Raw genomic sequence first — 19,811 nt, forward strand, 5'->3', positions numbered from 1 at the left:
AAAGGTCAATAGTTCTATGTATTTTATCTCTCCCTGCCTTCAGAAGTTGTATTCTGCCAGGAAAAGTTTTATGGCAGTAATCTTTTTACCAGTGATGTTCACTATATTACGGACAAGGTACTGACAAGACAGAAGCTGTCACTTCCATGCCTAGATATTAATTCTTTCAGGCAGCAAAATAAAACAAGTAAAACAGCCTGGCTATTAATATATGTGACATTATCATCATGTCATATGTCACCTTGGGTACACTTTAAGACTTACAATAAGTACACCAATGCTGTAATAGTTTTCATTATCATCACCATCCTTCATTTATAAAGCACTAACGTGCATCTTATGCAGCAGAATACTATAGTTTGGAGAAAAGCTGTAGATTATAGTCACAAATCAACCAGTCATGAAAACTTCACACAGGAGGGAGACGGACTAGGGGATTAGATGAGAAGACACATGATATGGTCAGATAGCTGCAGCTGGAGCTGATGGGAGTTTTTAGTGAATCTTGCTAGCAAAGAGTTGGGTAAGCATTTAAGTGGCAGGTTTTGAGAGACAGTTTAACCAGTTCACATTCTGAGGACAGTATATCTAAATCTTAAGTACCCAATACAAGACTGAATAGTTGGAAACTGCTGATGAACAAAGTTTCCAAGATCTTTCTACTAGCGATAGGATGTGGACAACAGCAATAGACTGCAAGAAGATTATCAGCAATAGGATTGTTAAATATAGATGGGAGCTGGGGGAAGTTCCATAGACTTAAGCAGAAAGATCGTTCAAAGATCTGTACACCCAAGGGACGTTAAACTAATTGATACAGCTTGATCCGTCATGACGATCTTTCAAAATGCACCAGCATCGTCGCACGACCGTCATTTACTGCTTTTTCTTAAAAGATAGTTACATGATGTCAGTTGGAATGATCGTTCATCTGTCATTTTGACAGATGAAATCTTGCCATGGGTATGGACCTTTAGCCACAGGGACATAGATAGACATCCTCAGCAATTAATCAGCACAGAGCATGTGCAAGCATGTGACTGTACTTACTATTCTAGGGGATCAATCAAGGTTTAATCAGGAAAGCCCTCCCTGATGTCTGATTCTAAGACAGCACTTTTCATTTTTAGTGGTAAAGTTAATGCTGATTAAGTAGGGAGGTAGCTAAAATGTCAAACCGTTCTACTTCAAAAGGTGAAAACAGACTCTAGACATGAAGTAGTGAAACATGTTCAAGATGGGAAAAAGTCATTTAGAATGAGGGGCAGAATTTCACACTACAGCAGATGCACAACGATGTGTTCACAACATATCCTGAGTGGATCCATCATGATGTTCACACTCACCACTGTTGTGCATCCGGTAATCACCACCATCATTCGGGGTCCTTGACCACTGCTGGCACCACTCCTGGGCTTAGAAACAAGCTCAGTTTATATCTCAGAGCAGCAGCAGCATCGGGCTAATAACAGGGAGGATTCACATTGGTTAGTCCAGCATTAACCAATGAGAATTTTTTTCTGGTGCTAGGAAGGATTCACACTGGGCTTTTGAATATCAATAGGAGCCATGTGCTTCTGACAGGGCTCTGAGCTATATACAAAGCTTGTCCCTGAGCCCAGCAGTAATGGAGGACAAGAATGGTGGTGGAAAACACAGAAGACGGGTGAGTAGATCCAGAATTGATGGGGAAACAGCCTAGTTACATAGTTACATAGTTATTTTGGTTGAAAAAAGACATACGTCCATCGAGTTCAACCAGTACAAAGTACAACTCCAGCCCGTCCCCCACATACCCCTGTTGATCCAGAGGAAGGCGAAAAACCCCCCACAAGGCATGGTCCAATTAGCCCCAAAAGGGAAAAATTCCTTCCTGACTCCAGATGGCAATCAGATAAAATCCCTGGATCAACATCATTAGGCATAACCTAGTAATTGTAGCCATGGATGTCTTTCAACGCAAGGAAAGCATCTAAGCCCCTTTAAATGCAGGTATAGAGTTTGCCATAACGACTTCCTGTGGCAATGCATTCCACATCTTAATCACTCTTACTGTAAAGAACCCTTTCCTAAATAAATGGCTAAAACGTTTTTCCTCCATGCGCAGATCATGTCCTCTAGTCCTTTGAGAAGGCCTAGGGACAAAAAGCTCATCCGCCAAGCTATTATATTGCCCTCTGATGTATTTATACATGTTAATTAGATCTCCTCTAAGGCGTCTTTTCTCTAGACTAAATAAACCCAGTTTATCTAACCTTTCTTGGTAAGTGAGACCTTCCATCCCACGTATCAATTTTGTAGCTCGTCTCTGCACCTGCTCTAAAACTGCAATATCTTTTTTGTAATGTGGTGTCCAGAACTGAATTCCATATTCCAGATGTGGCCTTACTAGAGAGTTAAACAGGGGCAATATTATGCTAGCATCTCGAGTTTTTATTTCCCTTTTCAAGCATCCCAAAATTTTGTTCGCTTTAGCTGCAGCGGCTTGGCATTGAGTACGATTATTTAACATGTTGTCGATGAGTACTCCTAAGTCCTTCTCCAAGTTTGATGTCCCCAACTGTATCCCATTTATTTTGTATGGTGCTAGACCATTGGTATGACCAAAATGAGTGAGAACGGACACTGTCAATTCTCATCGGCTTGCACAGATTCCATGGAAAAATCGTGCCTGGAGAAAATGTTCGCCCAGCTCCCATTCCGCTCCATTTTAAAGAGACTCTGTAACAAAATGTTCAGCCTTATTTCTTCTATCCTATAAGTTCCTATACCTGTTCTAATGTGGTCTGTCTTACTGCAGCCTTTACTAGTTGCACAGTGGCTGTATTATCTCTGTTATATGATCTAATCTTCTCTCTTCTGTCGGCTCTGTCGGGCTCAGGCAGGAATGTGCTGCTGCCCGTTATTGGCCGAAGCTATACACACCCTCTCCACACCCTATCACAAGCTGGTAACAGCCATGTCTTTTGTTTGTAAACACTGTCTAAAACTGGCAATTACAAGCCAGGATTGCAGCAGGGAATGGCAGAAACAGCACAGAGGGGCCCAGGAGAACATAATGAACAGAATGGTATTCTTTTTATTGTAAGAATTATAGAGTACAGATTCTCTTTAAGTGGAAAGTGTGTATGGATCCTATGCTTAAAGTGGACCTGAACTCTTGCACAGGACTGAAGAAATACATCGAGAAATGCACCCTGTAATGTATTTAGAGAATTTGGCCTGGTTAATTCCCCCTCATTTGTGTCTAATCACAATTTGTAATCTGATCGCCCCTCTGTGTCACATGACTGCCTATGGCAGATAAGGCCATTTTAAAGCACAGGGTGTTAACAATATGTCTGCTTCCATGAATCAGGAAGTAGAAACAGTGCAGATGTATTTTTTCATTTGTATCAGCTGTAACAAAGAAATGTTTTTTGTTTAAGGCTGGCTTCACACCAGGACGTTGCGTTTTAGGGGACGTTATGGTCGCATAACGTGCCCCTAACGCAACGCCTGGTGCTCTCTGATGTGGACGTCAGAGTGAGCCGCGTTGTGCAGCTCACTCTGGCGTCCGTGATGCCGTAATGCGCACTCTTGGACGCATGCGGCAACACGTGGTCCCGCCAGCCAATCGCCGCACAGAGGGCCCCTCCAGGAAGTAAACACTGCACGTCACTGAGTGCAGTGAATATTAATTAGCCATGTGCCTGGCCGCTCTCCGCTCCTCCCCAACGTTACTGAGCATGTGCAAACAGTCTAACGCGGCTCTGCCGCTTATAAAGGACTGCATGCAGTACGTTGTCTTATGGCACAGCGTTACTAAGTAACGCAACGTGGGCACTGTGAACAGCCCATTGATTTTTTAGTGCTGTGCGGTGGGGTGCGTTACAGGCTGCTCTGACGTGCGCCTGTAACGTCCCACTGTGAAACCAGCCTAAAGGTTATTATGCTGTTGCGAATCTTTTAGAGCAGAGAGTACGTTCTGAGTTCAGGTCCGCTTAACATAGAATCCGTTTACACATCTGCTTGCTCCCCACTAAATCAGAGCTTTTTTTCCTCATGTGTGAGCCATGCCTAACAGAAAAATCTCATAGTCACGTGTGGGGGAAGGTTATAAGTGCAAAGGATGTTAGTGTCTTTGGAAGAGTGCTTGGGCTATTTTTGTCAAGTTGTTTTTTTTATTGTAAAAAAAATGTGCTAGGGGGTGGTGTTCTTAGTCTGAAAAGTATGAAATCAGATCAAGACTCCATAGCTGAGAGCATAAGAGAAATTAAGCAGGGTGGTCATCCATATGGAATCTTCGAGATAAATAAGTAAGTAGCTACTCTGTGCTAAATTCCTGGATTTTAGTGTACTGACTGAAAGATGGATATCATTTTAAAGCTCTCTTTCTTCTCTTTCTGGCGACACCTAAATTGTCTCCCTACGCCTTTTAGTTTTCTCTATTTACGCGATTGAAATCACGGCCGCTGCAATTTCAATCGCGAAAATAGCGAAAACTAAAAGGCGTAGGGCGGCGGTTTATATATCATTGGAAAGAGGAGAAAGAGAGCTTTAAAATGATATGCATCTTTCCATAGTTTCTGCACTGCTCGGAGTCCCTTTAAATCACACACTATACAGGTAGTCCCCAAATATCAAAGTCCGCCATTACAAATGGCCTGCTCTGTGCGAACAAGTAAAACAATACTTTCAAAATCATCATTGCATACAATCGTAATTGCTAAATTTTACATAAATTTTATGTAAGCAAAATTAGTACATCATTGCTATCATCTCTAGGACAGAAAGAGGAACAAATGGGGACAGGAGGGCACAGACAGTGGAAGCAGAGGTGGAACAGAGGGGGACACTGAGGGAGCAGGGGGGCGGAGGTGACACAGTGGGGGAGTCTGGAGTGTGTGAGCCGCGTTATAACTCAGCTGTGGCAGACAGAGACAGAAGGCTGCTAGCAGTTAGCAGAGAGAAGTTAGCCCGTCGCATCACCACAAGAACAGCTGATTTAATTACGCTGATCAACTGTGTAGAAGAAAAGAATTGTTGTTAGGAGCTAGCTCTATGGTGAAATGTATGCTGTCCGGATTAAATAACTGATGGTGGGGATAATGGAACATAATTTTCACCATAGTGCCCCTTTAATCAGGGACTAGCTGTATAATTACTCCTTGCAGTAAAGCTGTGGGAACTGTGTATGGCTGTACTCAGAAAAGGAGTGCTATATGTAGTATGCATTTCACGTGGTATCCTGGTTACCAAAGATAATGTTAAGTTTTGTCATTATTTCAGTTTCTTCATGATTAAATTACTGAACAATCTATAGATGAATTGTATTAAGTCAGGCATGGGCAAACTTGGCCCTCTAGCTGTTAAGGAACTACAAATCCCACAATGCATTTGCCTTTATGAGTCATGACTGTGGCTGTCAGACTCCTGCAATGCATAGTGGGACTTGTAGTTCCTCAACAGCTGGAGGGCCAAGTTTGCCCATGCCTGTATTAAGTCAATCATTGCTTTAAACATATTCTTAGGTGTTTAATAAATCAAATTAAATGTACAGCTTCCCTTAACAGAACGCTTTTATTTACTCTGCACTTCATCCTGTAGCAGCGTCCAGCTTCTGGTGTGAACATTTAATTGACACTAATGTGTCCTTGCTGGCTAATAAAAAGAGGATAGAATTAATGTGTGCTATGTATTCATTCAAACAGAGAGCTTCCTCTAATGTAAATATTTCCATTTCATTATTCTTATCTCCTGAACTTCCCTCTGAGTTCCCCTTAACTTGGCTATGTTATCTGGAGTCTATAAATTTGTACAAAGCATAGTTTTTAAATTGTAAGCTGATATGGACAGGACTATTGCTCCTCTTGTCTATGAAGGCTTTGTTTAGCTACGCGTAATTGTACTTGTGTTACATGTATTACATAGTATGTCTTTTAACCTTTGCCTTACTCTTTGCCCATCGTGCTACTCCTGCCTTCATACTGTGTCCATCATGCCACTCCTGCCCTCATACTGTGTCCATCATGCCACTCCTGCCCTCATACTGTGTCCATCATGCCACTCCTGCCCTCATACTGTGTCCATCATGCCACTCCTACCCTCATACTGTGTCCATCATGCCACTTCTGCCCTCACACTGTGCCCATCATGCCACTTCTGCCCTCACACTGTGCCCATCATGCCAATTCTGCCCTCACACTGTGCCCATCATGCCACTTCTGCCCTCACACTGTACCCATCATGCCACTCCTGCCCTCATACTGTGCCCATCATGCCACTCCTGCCCTCATACTGTGCCCATCATGCCACTCCTGCCCTCATATTGTGCCCATCATGCCACTCCTGCCCTCATATTGTGCCCATCACGCCACTTCTGCCCTCATACTGTGCCCATCATGCCACTCCTCTCCTCATACTGTGCCCATCATGCCACTCCTGCCCTCATACTGTGCCCATCATGCCACTCCTGCCCTCATACTGTGCCCATCATGCCACTCCTGCCCTCATATTGTGCCCATCATGCCACTTCTGCCCTCATACTGTGCCCATCATGCCACTCCTCCTCTCATACTGTGCCCATCGTGCCACTCCTGCCCTCATACTGTGCCCATCATGCCACTTCTGCCCTCATATTGTGCCCATCATGCCACTCCTGCCCTCATACTGTGCCCATCATGTCACTCCTCCCCTCATACTCTGCTCATCATGCCACTCCTGCCCTCATACTGTGCCCATCATGCCACTCCTACCCTCATACTGTGCCCATCATGCCACTCCTGCCCTCATACTGTGTCCATCATGCCACTTCTGCCCTCACACTGTGCCCATCATGCCAATTCTGCCCTCACACTGTGCCCATCATGCCACTCCTGCCCTCATACTGTGCCCATCATGCCACTCCTGCCCTCATACTGTGCCCATCATGCCACTCCTGCCCTCATACTCTGCTCATCATGCCACTCCTGCCCTCATACTGTGCCCATCATGCCACTCCTGCCCTCATACTGTGTCCATCATGCCACTTCTGCCCTCACACTGTGCCCATCATGCCAATTCTGCCCTCACACTGTGCCCATCATGCCACTCCTGCCCTCATACTGTGCCCATCATGCCACTCCTGCCCTCATACTCTGCTCATCATGCCACTCCTGCCCTCATACTGTGCCCATCATGCCACTCCTGCCCTCATACTGTGCCCATCATGCCACTCCTGCCCTCATACTGTGCCCATCATGCCACTTCTGCCCTCACACTGTGTCCATCATGCCACTCCTGCCCTCACACTGTGCCCATAATGACACTCCTGCCCTCACACTGTGCCCATAATGACACTCCTGCCCTCATACTGTGTCCATCATGTCACACCTGCCCTCACACTGTGCCCATAATGACACTCCTGCCCTCATACTGTGTCCATCATGTCACACCTGCCCTCACACTGTGCCCATAATGACACTCCTGCCCTCATACTGTGTCCATCATGTCACACCTGCCATTATATTGTGCCTCTCTTGATGCACTTCCCCCCATACCAATACTCATTTGCCACATGTGCTATTATATTGTGCCTTTCTTGCCATCCTTCCCTTTATACTTTGTACCTCTTTCCTACCTCTTCTTATATACTGTGCCCCTCTTGCTAGCCTTGTCCTCAGATTGTGCCACTCTTGCCAGCTCTGCCCTCATACTGCTCCTCCTTGGCTTGCTCACATACTTTGCTACTCTGCTCACCCTGTCCTCATGTTGTACCTGCTCTTCCTTGCTTGTCCTTATACTGCCATTAGTGGTCACTGTTTCTAAACGTGGCTCAGTGTCTTCAGCCCTCATCTAAACCAAAAATCCGCATAAGAACATAAACCACATATGGAAATAAAGTTGGGGACAGAGTGCCTGTTTCATGGGCCAATATGCTTGGAACTGAAGTACAGTTTGCTTTCTATTTTCACTGAAAGGTGTGAATGCCAAAAATGAACATGTATGCACATTTGTAAAGCAAATCCAGTCTCTTGTGTGCATGGTAACTGCCCAAAATGGCTGTATGGGAATTTGTTGGTTGAATCTCAGCCATCTGCAATGGGGCTGGTGAAACTGCTACACTCATTAACTTTCTGTGAGCAGGATTGTTTTTTAAAAATGTATTGCTTGGCAACACTGTTGGTCCATTCACATGTACCAATAGGAATACTCGCTGGTAAATTCAAAAATGTTATTCCCATCCAGGGTCATATTGAATTTTCCCATGTTTATCCTTATGGTAAATCAACAAGAATCCATGGCTTTAGATTCAAGTGAGCCACTGGTGCAGATTCTGCCCAAGTTAACTGAAGGATTTGGCTAGGGCAGAGCAGCATGTAGTGATAGCAAGCACGGATCGTGGAAGATCATACATAAAAAAGAATAAAATATCAGAAAACTAGAAAAACTTGAAGAATACAAAAGATAGAAGATGATCATACAAGTACAATAGAGATGAAAATGCTATTATAAGTCTAAAAAATGTCTCAAGATCGAAGCATACAGAAGAATAAACAAGGATATGGATGAACATAGAAAAGCACAGTATGCGAAATCACTTATGTAAATGCATTTTACAGTAATAATTCAGCCTTGGATATTTCCATCAAGTGTAATAATAATTCCTCTTTTGTAAAGACCTGTACTGCCCCTGCTGTTCCCAACTTTTATAAGAAATGTTTTACTTGTATCTGTATAACTTTCTAATTCCTTGTCAGTCTGCCCCCTGTGGGACAAGGCCTGATTCGGGAAAGTGATGTACCAGGCCACAGCTGTAGCTATGGCAAGAGGTATTAAAGTGGTATAAAACTCTGCAGTTTTTCTTTGCTCTAAAATATTCTTTACAGCATAAAAGCTATCAGAAATAAAAATTGGTGGCAGAACAGCATTCAAACAGTTAAACAAAGCACTTTCTTCAGTGGGAAGCTTAGCTCCAATGCTGAAGTTGAGTGATTACATTATCTTTGTTTTTTTTTTCTTATCAGCCACTATAAGTAAACAATGCTAGCAGTGTTTAAGCTAAAAGTTTACACAGGAGAAGACACATCTCACTGGATACATTATAATATATAAATACTGCAGCTATGCAAATAAATTACAATCGCAGCTTTCAGAGCAGGTAAACTGTACTTTGGGAAATTGTAATTTGCAAATGGACAATAAAACCTGTGCACAAAAGCAAATATGGTAACTGTATGGTTAATAAAAAAACAGAAAATACATTTTTACTGACTGTTATGTCAGAGTAGGAACATTACTGTCATATATAGTACCTTATGATGCTAGCTCTGTTACTCTAAGATCACCTTGTTTATTGTTTTCTTTGCCTTTCAGGTTAACTTTTGATTCCTAAATAAATAAATGCTATCCAAAGACTGGCATGAGTTTGATATGTGTCTCTGTGGACTCCAGTTTCAGCTGAACATTGCAGAGGATGTCATTATTACAGCACTGCGGTGCAAACCTCAACAAACACTCTTAATGGCTGTGAACATCTCAGTTCGCATACCAATTCATTACTGATTTACAATTGTGTGTCTGCCATCTATTCTCACTGCCTATTTGAACAAGGCCTTAGGCTTGAGCTGTAACAAATATTGAACAAGACTCTATCTTTATAAATGCCTTTTTTAGCTCTGACCTATGCAAAGTATGTTGGGTAGGGAGCTAGGACTAGAAGGTTTTTCTGTGTTGTCTTGTTGTTTTTTTGTTTTTGTGTGTGAAAATAGTAAGAGTCAGAGGTAGCTGATTAAATAATTATTCATATGTGTGGAATTATGATTTAAAGAGGAAACAAACTAAAAAAAGGCTTTTACCATATTTCCCCCTTAGCATTATAAATAGAAAGTACAATACTACCTACTCTCTTACCACTGTTTTAATTTCAGCAATAAATGCAAATGCATAGAAAATGCATTGATATGCAAATGCATGGGAACTTCCTCCCATTTTGTTTGCATTGTAGTAGCTGTCCCAGCATGAGACACAATCGTGCTGCACATTGTTAATTATTGAGCAAGGCATGATTAGTTTTTTTATTTGGGTCCGCTTTAAAGTAAACCTGGGATCAAACAAACATAAGTTTTATACTTACCTGGGGTTACTCCAGCCCCCTGTAGTCTGTGGGTTCCGCGGTTGTCTGTCTGGTCCTGTCCATTCTCAGCTTCGGTACATGGTTCTAAACGCGCACCTCCTTGGTTATGCTCTCGAAGCTGGGAGTGTTCTGCAGTTGATTAAGGCTTGCAACTGCACAGGTGCAGGACACTCCCAGCCACAGTAGCACGACAAAGGAGGCGCGTGGGCAGGGCCGTGCATGCGCGGTATTCCACGACTGGCTTAGTCAGGGATTTTACTGGAACTGACTGAGCTAGAACGGACCAGACGGACACAGAGGAAGCCTATGGCCAACAGGGAGCTGGAGGAAGCCCCAAGTAACTATAAATCCTTAGGTTTGCTTGATCTGATGTATTCTTTAAGCGTGTATTAGAAAAAGGAGAGAGAAGAGTGCTTCTATGTTGCAATAACTTTAATCCAGTTTGCAAACTGTGAAAGAAGTGCATGTACAAGATAGCAAAAGTGTATCTCACATGCCCTATGTTCCACTCCTCAGACGTCAACCGTGACCAGCAGGGGGACATCAACAAGAGTACATGGGAGGTCTGAAGTCCAGGCAAGCGCCTGGTGATAATGACAACACGTTTTGACACACCAGTATGTCTTTGTCAATTCGGATCATAGAAGTGTTCTTCTCTCCCGTTTTTTTCTGGTACAGACACCAGACAAATCCCACCACTAAGAGAACTGCTCTGGACACTGTTCCACATTTTATTGTGTGGCATTGGAGAGCTGGTTCACTTTGGACATTATATCCTTTCGTTCTGATTGTAACACGGAGCGCTCATATATTTGTCTATTGTGACACTTTATGCATTTTACAGATGTATAAAATGTATTTCATGCATTTGTGGTCATGTACATTGTTCCCAACACTTCTGGTTAGTACTCCAGATTCCTTTGCTTTGTTTGGTGATGTTGTCTACTTTGTTTTAATGTAGTTCTTTTTTTCCCAGGGAGAAAATAATTCAGAATATTTTCTAGGCCTGACCCCTGTGGGGCTGGTTGTCTACAAGAATAAAAAGCAAGTGGGGAAATACTTCTGGTAAGTCTGTGTTTCAAATCATAAAAACATATTTTGACTTTTTTAAACAGTTTTTGACCTGCATTTGAAAATGTCAAAGCAGTCTCTGGGCTCCAGGGTCACCTGTTACCCCAGCTTTTTGTCTTTCGACTGTAACTCAGTCAATGGGAAGTGCCCCACTGCCATGAATTAATGCATGGGCATACACACACACATATAGTTAAAATGTTGGCTATGCTATGTTACGAATATTCTAGTATTGGTTTTCCTGACCCCTAACTCTACCCTAGCCCCCTCACTAAGCAAATCCTTTCTAGCCACCTAACACTCACCCCCCTATTCCTAATAACCCTAACACCACCCCCCCCCCCCCCCCAAGCAAATTTCTCCCTGAGCGCCTAACGCTATCTTAATCTTGCAGACTATTTCTTATATCGTCCCCCTACCCTATTGTAATGATCTGCTCAGCTGCCTGTGCAGGCAGGCAGCTTTTTGACCATTGTTCAGGTCTGCATTCTGCAGGTCTCTGGAAGAGAGACCTTTTGTCAGTATTGCAGCTTTTTGCTGAGGAATTTGCATATGTTTGTCATGCAGATTGCCTAGCCACATCCTTTGTAGGCTTGCTCTATAAATACTATGTGATATCACAGACCTTGGCTGGTCATAAGGAGTCATCCTGTGAAACACTCTGGAAAGTGTCAGCCTTGCTCATTGTTTGAATATCAGCTTAGAGTAATTCCTGGGACTGCACTCGGCAGGTTCCCTAGTGCAGTTAGGATTGCTTATCTGTTTTGTTTGTCTGTTGTGATTGTCCTGTCCCAGCGGTGGTCGACAGGAAATCGTTCTGTGTGTCTGGGTGCTAACCAGAACAGCGGTTGTTACTGGTAGCTCCTTCTGTTCTGTCTTCCTAGATCGCACCAGCCTCTTGCGCTAGTGCTGTGGATCCTTCTGGTCTGCTACTCTGTACTTGGATCGCACTAGCATCTCGCACTAGCGCTGTGGATCCTTCTGTTCTGTCTTCCTGGATCGCACCAGCCTCTTGCGCTAGTGCTGTGGATCCTTCTGGTCTGCTACTCTGTACTTGGATCTCACTAGCATCTTGCGCTAGCGCTGTGGATCCTTCTGTTCTGTCTTCCTGGATCACACTAGCCACTTTCGCTAGTGCTGTGGATCCTATCTCTCGCTTGTTCATGTTTTCGTGTGTCTGTCTTGTCTGCTACGAACGCTTGCTGGAGGCTCGGTGAGGTAACCGTTAAGCAAGCGCTCGCGTCCTCTGTTTCATGTTTGTCTGTCGGTGGTTAGTTAGGCGTGCTTGTCTCTATTGTGCTTATCACGTGGAGACCGCGCATAAACGCGTGCACTGTTGCGAATGAGTGCGGTGTTCGCGTTTAGCTAGCGTTTGTTATTTTCCGTATCTTCTCATTGTATGATTTGCTGTGCCTTTGCTACTCTCGTGCTCTGCCTTGCTGTAGCCTTGTGTCACGTCTGGCGATCGCACCTCTCGCGATCGCGTTCCTACTTCATATCTGCTGTGGTGTGTGCACCGTCGCGGGTTGGCGACTAGTTTGGTGCACACACATACAATCTGTCTCTGTGCTCATTCTCAATCGCCTCTCTTGCGATTGCGTTTCTTCCCTTCGTACAATTCCTGTCTGGCGTGTGTGGTAGGGCAGAGGAGCTGTTCCTCTGCACTCCACAGCTCCCCCTGTCGACAGGAATTTCCCTCTACAGGTGCATTGCACCTTTTGCTGGGTTCCCGCAAATTATACGCTTGTGGAGGATTTCCGCAGTGTCAGCGCACGTCTTGTGCGCTGATCACGGAGAGAATTCCACAATCGTTACACCTATCCTCCAACACTACTAATCTAAGTTTCCCTGTCCAGTGTTCTCCCCAGAATTTTTTTCCAGCCGGGTGGCATGAAATAGTAGCCGGGTGGCATGAAAAAGTAGCCGGGTGGGGCGAGATGAAAATGCAGGGCAACTCTGCTTACAGCATAGGAGGAGGTCAGGAAGTGAGCCGATGACAGCCGGGTGGTCACCAAATCTAGCCGGGTGGAGCACCCGGCTAAAAGAGCCTGGGGAGAACACTGCTGTCCTCTGTCTAAAGCTCCGCTACATAACAACCGAATCCTGATGTCACATACTACAAAAATAGCTGGCACTCAGTTACAGCATTGCAGAGTAGCAGCTATTTCATAGCTGAAAGCACGGACTCCGCTATATAATAGCCGATCACTGTTGCCCAGAAAGAAACTTCCGGTGCCACAAAGCCACCAACTTTGAGACATCTGGCTACTCATTAAAGAACAACTGTTAGCCATACAATGCATTAATAAAAAACACATAAGCAAGTAGATAATTACTTCCTCTACTTACTTAACAGATGTATTGCACCATCAACAGTTTAATTCAGATTTTACAACGTTTGTAAAATCCAGTGACTTCTGGTTCTGGTGGTGGCCATCTTGGATCCCATATGCTTAACCTTTTCGGGGCCGCGTGCATTAGATTCTACACCGCACTTGTGGCTGTTCTAGCCTGATGCGGCGTAGAATCTACGCCGGCCCGCAATTTCCGCTCTCGACACGATCGTGTGCACCCGGAGGGGGAGATTAAGCTGTCATATGACAGCCGAATCTCCCCCGAGTGATCAGCAGCCATCGTGTATGGCTGCTGATCACGTTATCACTACGATCGCCGACAGATCGTAGTGATCAGTTTGACAGCTGCGGCAGCAGGGGGGGGAAAGAAGATGATCCACTTACCTCCCTGCCGTTCCCGTGACGATCGGCACCCTCCTCCGCTCTGGCCGGCATCTCCGCTCCATCTGACGTCAGCTCCGGGTCCCGGCTTGATGACGTCATCAAGCCGCGACCCGGAACTGATCGTCAGACAGAACGGAGATGCCGGCCGGAGAAGAGGGTCCCATGCGGCTCATCGCTGGAGCCTGGAAGGTAAGTGAAGGCTGCTGGCAGAAGGGGGGGGGGCACAGGCCACCATGGGGGGACACCAATCCAGCCAGCCACACACGGGATCCGGCCGCCTGACCCCCCCCAAACGCGCGCACCCCCCTCCCGCGCAAAATGCCTTGGTCCTTAAGGGGGGGGTAGGCGGCCGGTCCCGAAAAGGTTAAGTATTCCCCCTGGCATCCCCTCTCCTCCCGCACTATTACAGAGCAGAGCGGGGAGGGATAAAGGCAGCGCAGACCGACTCACCTACTAATAGTTACAAGCACTGAAGTTCCCGTGCATAATCTCTGCACTACCACCGGAGGCAGTGCAGAGAGTATAGATGGAAACTCCAGCGCGTGGAACCATAAGGAGGTGAGTCTGTGTGTGCTGGCTTTATCCCACCCCACTCTGCTCTGTAATAGTGTGGGGGGGAGAAGGGATGCCGAGGGGGCATGCAGGGGGAGAAAGAGCGCAGACATGGCACACTACAGGAAGGGGGCCGAGGACATTGTCGGGACAGCTTCTGGCCCCTCTTCCTGCGCCCTAGCAGCTGGCAGTGACAGAGACTTCAGCCAATCAAGGCTGAATTTGCATGTGATGTCACTTCTCTTTTGCGGCTGCTACTCTGCGTACCACATTAGAGCCAAAGGGCATGAGGAAAAAAAATCAATCAGCAAAAAGGTGAGATTGATTTTAGACTTTTATATTGCCTCTTTAGCATCCATTTTACTTGCAGAACAGCTACTTGTAGAGAATTGATTTTAGATTTTATGCCTAACAGTTACTCTTTAACCAAACACCGGTGCTTGGCCATATTATAGTCAATCACTGTCATCCAATTTATGCACTCAGTGAGCCATAGCCACCAATTTTTATTATATCATTCTTTCTATAGTGGACAGGCTGGGCGCCTAAATCAACTAATCCAGCATATTGAAAGCATGGTTTGGGAATTCACACAGGCCTAGTTCAAATGTGCTTGTTTGTGGAAGTGGGTGCTTCTGATCAAATGGTTTTCCAGTCAGAGGATAAAAAACTGGGAGAACTAGAGACCCTTGAGACAGACTGCTATGGAATCTTTACGTAGAGGTAAAAATAAACCACAGGGCACACTCAGTGTAAGGTTTAGCTATTTATGTACGGTAATGTAATTGTGTGGCGTGCTGATTTGTTATTTGGTAAGAGCAGATAGTGAGAGTAACAGTACATTTCAATTACTGAATAATCTTTTGGCAGTACTATCATTGTCGCTTGTCCCCATCGATCACTTATCCCCATCTGAATCCCCTTACTCTTCCTTACTAGCCTAGCTCTTACTCTTCCCTTCTAGCGCCCCCCCCCCTTCCCCCACCATCAAACACACACAGTGGGGAGACCTGGGTTCTAATCTCGGCTCTTCCTATTCAGTAAGTGAGCTCCTATTCAGTAAGGAAGATATTTGGCAAGACTCCCTAACACTACTAATGCCTACTGAGTGAATCCTAGTGGCTGCCTCACAAGCACTTTAAGTCCGACAGGAGAAAAGTGCCATACAAATATAGGAATTATTATTATTATTGACTTCTGTTTGATCCTTAACCCCAATCCCTCTACTCTAGTGCCTACATCTTCCTGATGCTTAGCTCTAATCCCTTGTCCCTACTGTTAATCATTTCCTGACATCTAATGTTAAACTTACGGCGAGTACACATGCTAGATTAAAGTTTGCTGAGGGGGCTGATGATGACCGCCTCCAGCAATAATCCAGCATGTGTAAAGCAGCCCCCTAACCAGGGATCCACCAGGCAGATCAATGTGGCCGAGCAACAGCCAACAGCTTTGTTCTCCCTGCTCTCCCCACCTGCTGCTTGGCATCACATCTGTGCTGCTCAATCGGCCCTCTGTCCCCCCATATAATATGTACCATGTTGCAGGCTCACCTGTTTGCTGGTAAGTCCTCCTCTGTGTCGTTCTCCATGGCTCCCGGGGGTACCTGGCCCCGCTGCCGCATGTTTGTGACATTAGTACATGCAGCTGTATCAGAAGGTACAGGTGCCCTTGGCGGCCACAGAGAAAAGGACGAGCACCAGCAGATAGGTGATCCTGCAACACTCACCATTGGCCCATGTAGGGGGGAAGGGAGTACATTTGAGTTTCTCAGGTTCAATCTGGACGTACCAGTACGTCAGTTTGGATTAAGAGGTTAATTGGGTAATTATGCGTTGGGGATTGGTAAAGGGGGACATGTTTTCCCCAAGCCAGTCAAAGTGCCTCGGAATGAATTAACATGACTGTAAGCCGTGTTCATTTATTAAAATGAAAGTAAAAAAATTGTGTAAAAATAGCGATCAAACACTTTTTGGTAACCCAACATATTGTTCACTGCCATCTTGTGGCCAAAAATTAAAATCCATTAAAAAAAAAGACTTAGTTATTAACCCTTTCAATGGACATATTATTCGTCCCTGCATTTAGTGGCTGCATGTGATCATAAACAATATACATGACAACAAGCAGCTGCAAGTATACGTTAAATAGCCGTGACTTTACTTTTCTGTTTGCTTCACTTGAACATGGGGAATGGGATTGTCAAGAGTTGTTTCATGAGATAACCAGGCTATTTCAACATCCACTGCATTTTTTACATATTTTTCATAATCTCCTGGCACTGCCGGTTGCTGAAGCTACACCTGCTCCAGAAACTTTATGCAGTAGCAGATCACAGCAAATACATTCCACAATCGAATTAAAAACAAATGTTCCTTGGTTGTCTTGTTAATTGATAGAGGCTGAAGTACAAAATGAAATCTGTCTGGAGCTGGAGCTGAATAATGTAATTTGAGTTTATTTTGTGTTTTTTTTGTGTTTTGTTAGCATTATCTTCTGCGTAGCTGATAAATAATAAATTGGATTTTCTTTCTAGGCCCAGAATTACGAAGATACATTTTAAAGAGACACAGTTTGAACTAAGAGTCTTGGGAAAAGATGTAAGTGGACTAAATGTGAATTGTAATTGGGAATGGGAACTATGGAATTTGAATTTGTTTCAAACGTTTTGTTGTAAATGTATTGATCATACCACAAAATTTTGTGTTTCAAGTTATGTGATGAAGAAATAGGTTTTCCTAATTTTCGTTTAAACCAGGCAGTTAAAGTTAACCACTTGAGGACCACAGTACTAAACCCCCCTAAAGATCAGGCCATTTTTTGTTAATTGGGCCACTTCAGCTTTAAGGCCAAGCTGCAGGGCTGCACAACACAGCACTTAAACACCCCCCCCCCCCCCCCCCCCCCCCGCTTTTCTCCCCACCAACAGAGCTCTCTGTTGGTGGGGTCTGATCACCCCCCAGATGTTTGTTTATTTTTTTGTAAATATTTGTATCTTTTATTTTAAATAAAAATGGTTATTTTTTTTGTCCCTCCCCTGCCCCAATCAGCCCCTATCACAGCGGATCGCTTTTGAGACTCTGTAGGGGACAGCCGAGTGACACAGCTGTCCCCTGTACAGCGCTGCTTTAGATCTCAGTAAATAGACAGCGGCTTCGCCGTCCAACAGTCTCCTGAGCGGCAATCACCGCTCGGAGACTAAAGGCGGGGTGGAGCGCCGCCTCCCAAGCAGGAGATGCGTGCGCAGCCCGCGCGCGTTCTCCTGCAGTAGCCAGCCCTAGGACTTGATGTCAATTGGCGTTAGGCGGTCCTGAGGCTGCTGCCGTGGTCACTCCCATTGTCATGACGCGGTCTTGAGGTAGTTAAAGGACAGTTTACAGAACCATTTGCGCCTCTGTTCTCCTCATTTAATGTGAACCTGAAGTGACAATAAACTTAATTATATGTGTTTTACTAGCAGTAAATTAAACAAAGAACAGAGTTTCATATTTTTATGTTCAGTTTAAAGGCTTTAGTTCAGGCTTCTTCCTTCTGAACAGCAGCCAGCAAATCTGCATTTTTGATTGAAGATACAATGGCAATGAAGTAATGACCCTTTGAACTTTCCAGCACTAAAGCTTTGTATCACCCGGGAGGGAGGGGGGGGGGGGGGGGGTTGGCACCCGATCCCTTGGGCGACATTGCAGGTGTGAGGATGTACAGATGTGTCTCTAGCCCATAGGCTAGCTACATGTTCTGTTGCTGTGCGGGGAGACAAAGGGCTGTGTTACGCTTGGTGGTATATCCTCCACAGTCAACACGTAGTGTATATCCTGACGCGAAGAAGGTACACACGCTAGCACAAGGAACCAGGATATCCCCAGTTTAGTGAAGGAGAGGACTGACTCCAACAGGAGATGTGGCGCACAGAGCAGGCGTAGATCCGAACAGCCACAAACAATCCTTCCTCTATAGTGGCTCAGTGCAAGGTAGCGCTGAGAGCATAAACCAGAACTCAGAAGATCAGGACAGGTAACAGAATGAATGCTTGCTAACTAGTCACTGCTTAAGTGACAGCAAGAACTATACCGATATATGACATAAGCAAGGAACACTAACTAAGAACTGGAGCAGGACTAGGAAGGATTCGCTACTTCTACGCAGAAGCTAGAGCAATCCACGCAGGGCAACAGGAACAGGACTGACTAGCTAAGCACGAGTGATCACGATACGCGCAACCTACCAAAACGTGCTGAAAGCTGACTGACTGAACACAGGATATAAACAGTTCGTGTACGTATATATCAGCGACACTGATGTATTAACGTAACACGAATACAAGGAAAATAACAAACGTGCTAGTATGCATATATATCGGCGATGAACCAATATATGATGCAAGACCAGCAAAGTAACATTAGAACCAGAAACATGATCTGGGGCCAAAGCAGCAGCAAGACAGGCTTATGCTGAAGCTATGATAGCCCATGGAGCACTGCAGGAAGCAGTCCTTTATACTGAGGTCATCCAATGGGAGCAGACATGCAGATTCCCACACAGGTGAATGGTAATCAATCACAGTCTGACAGCAGGAAAGGGCAGACAATGATATGCAGCCTGCAAGAAAGGGATTGCAGCTCCATTGCAACAGACAATGTTTGTTTTCACAAAAGCATATTAATCTGTCATTAACTTCAGAGCGACTGCAGATGGAATCAACGCTCAGTATAAGAGCACGCAAAACTATGCGAGCAAATGCACGCTAAGAAATAAAAAACTGCTTGTCTTCAGTAAAACTGCAGCCAGCAGTACATGCTACAGAAGTGATCATAACAGGCTGACGGAGCAGCGCTGGAGCAATGGCAGGCATGGTGAATGGGGAGAACGATGCTCTCAGTCGAAGCAATCCACCGAAAAGATCTGTGATGTTTACCAAATTTAAGCATATATTTAATATATGTATAATGTATTGTGTGCTTAATGTGTTAACATGCATAGAAACATATTTTAATAAGGTGATCTCACCTTTTTTTTTTTTTAGCAATAAAATTTTATTGAACAGACATCAGAAAACAGTACAAATAGGGATCACTATAATAGTTGCAGTCATACAGTACAGGAAAAGAAATAGATACCACCTTTTTCAATTGATGAAATGGGAATTTCAAGAAAACCCATGGCATACAGTAAATCTCCTCCAATTTCCCGATCATATACAAATGGTTGAACATAAGACCGCTTAGCATTGTAAACTCCCTTTGTGGTATATAAGGTGGTTTCTACATGGGGAGGTACAAGTTGTATAGTGAATATTATCACCTTTCTTCACTAGGTATACAATTAATATATTATTTCATGTGCCTTAGAACTTAAAG

At 44.6% G+C, this 19,811-nt stretch overlaps 1 protein-coding gene across 2 annotated transcripts in view; it reads left to right on the forward strand.

Annotated features, from left to right (window-relative positions):
* Positions 1-19,811, forward strand: part of EPB41L4A (erythrocyte membrane protein band 4.1 like 4A) — a 327,406-nt gene that overhangs the window by 213,796 nt on the left and 93,799 nt on the right. For both annotated transcript variants that reach the window (XM_068247351.1, XM_068247350.1), the window contains exons 8-9: positions 11,073-11,161; positions 16,994-17,057. In XM_068247351.1, coding sequence (XP_068103452.1) covers positions 11,073-11,161; positions 16,994-17,057 — 153 coding nt within the window. The remainder of the gene's footprint in view (positions 1-11,072; positions 11,162-16,993; positions 17,058-19,811) is intronic.

The sequence above is a fragment of the Hyperolius riggenbachi genome, chromosome 1 (assembly GCF_040937935.1).
Source record: "Hyperolius riggenbachi isolate aHypRig1 chromosome 1, aHypRig1.pri, whole genome shotgun sequence".
NCBI classification, from domain to species: domain Eukaryota; kingdom Metazoa; phylum Chordata; class Amphibia; order Anura; family Hyperoliidae; genus Hyperolius; species Hyperolius riggenbachi.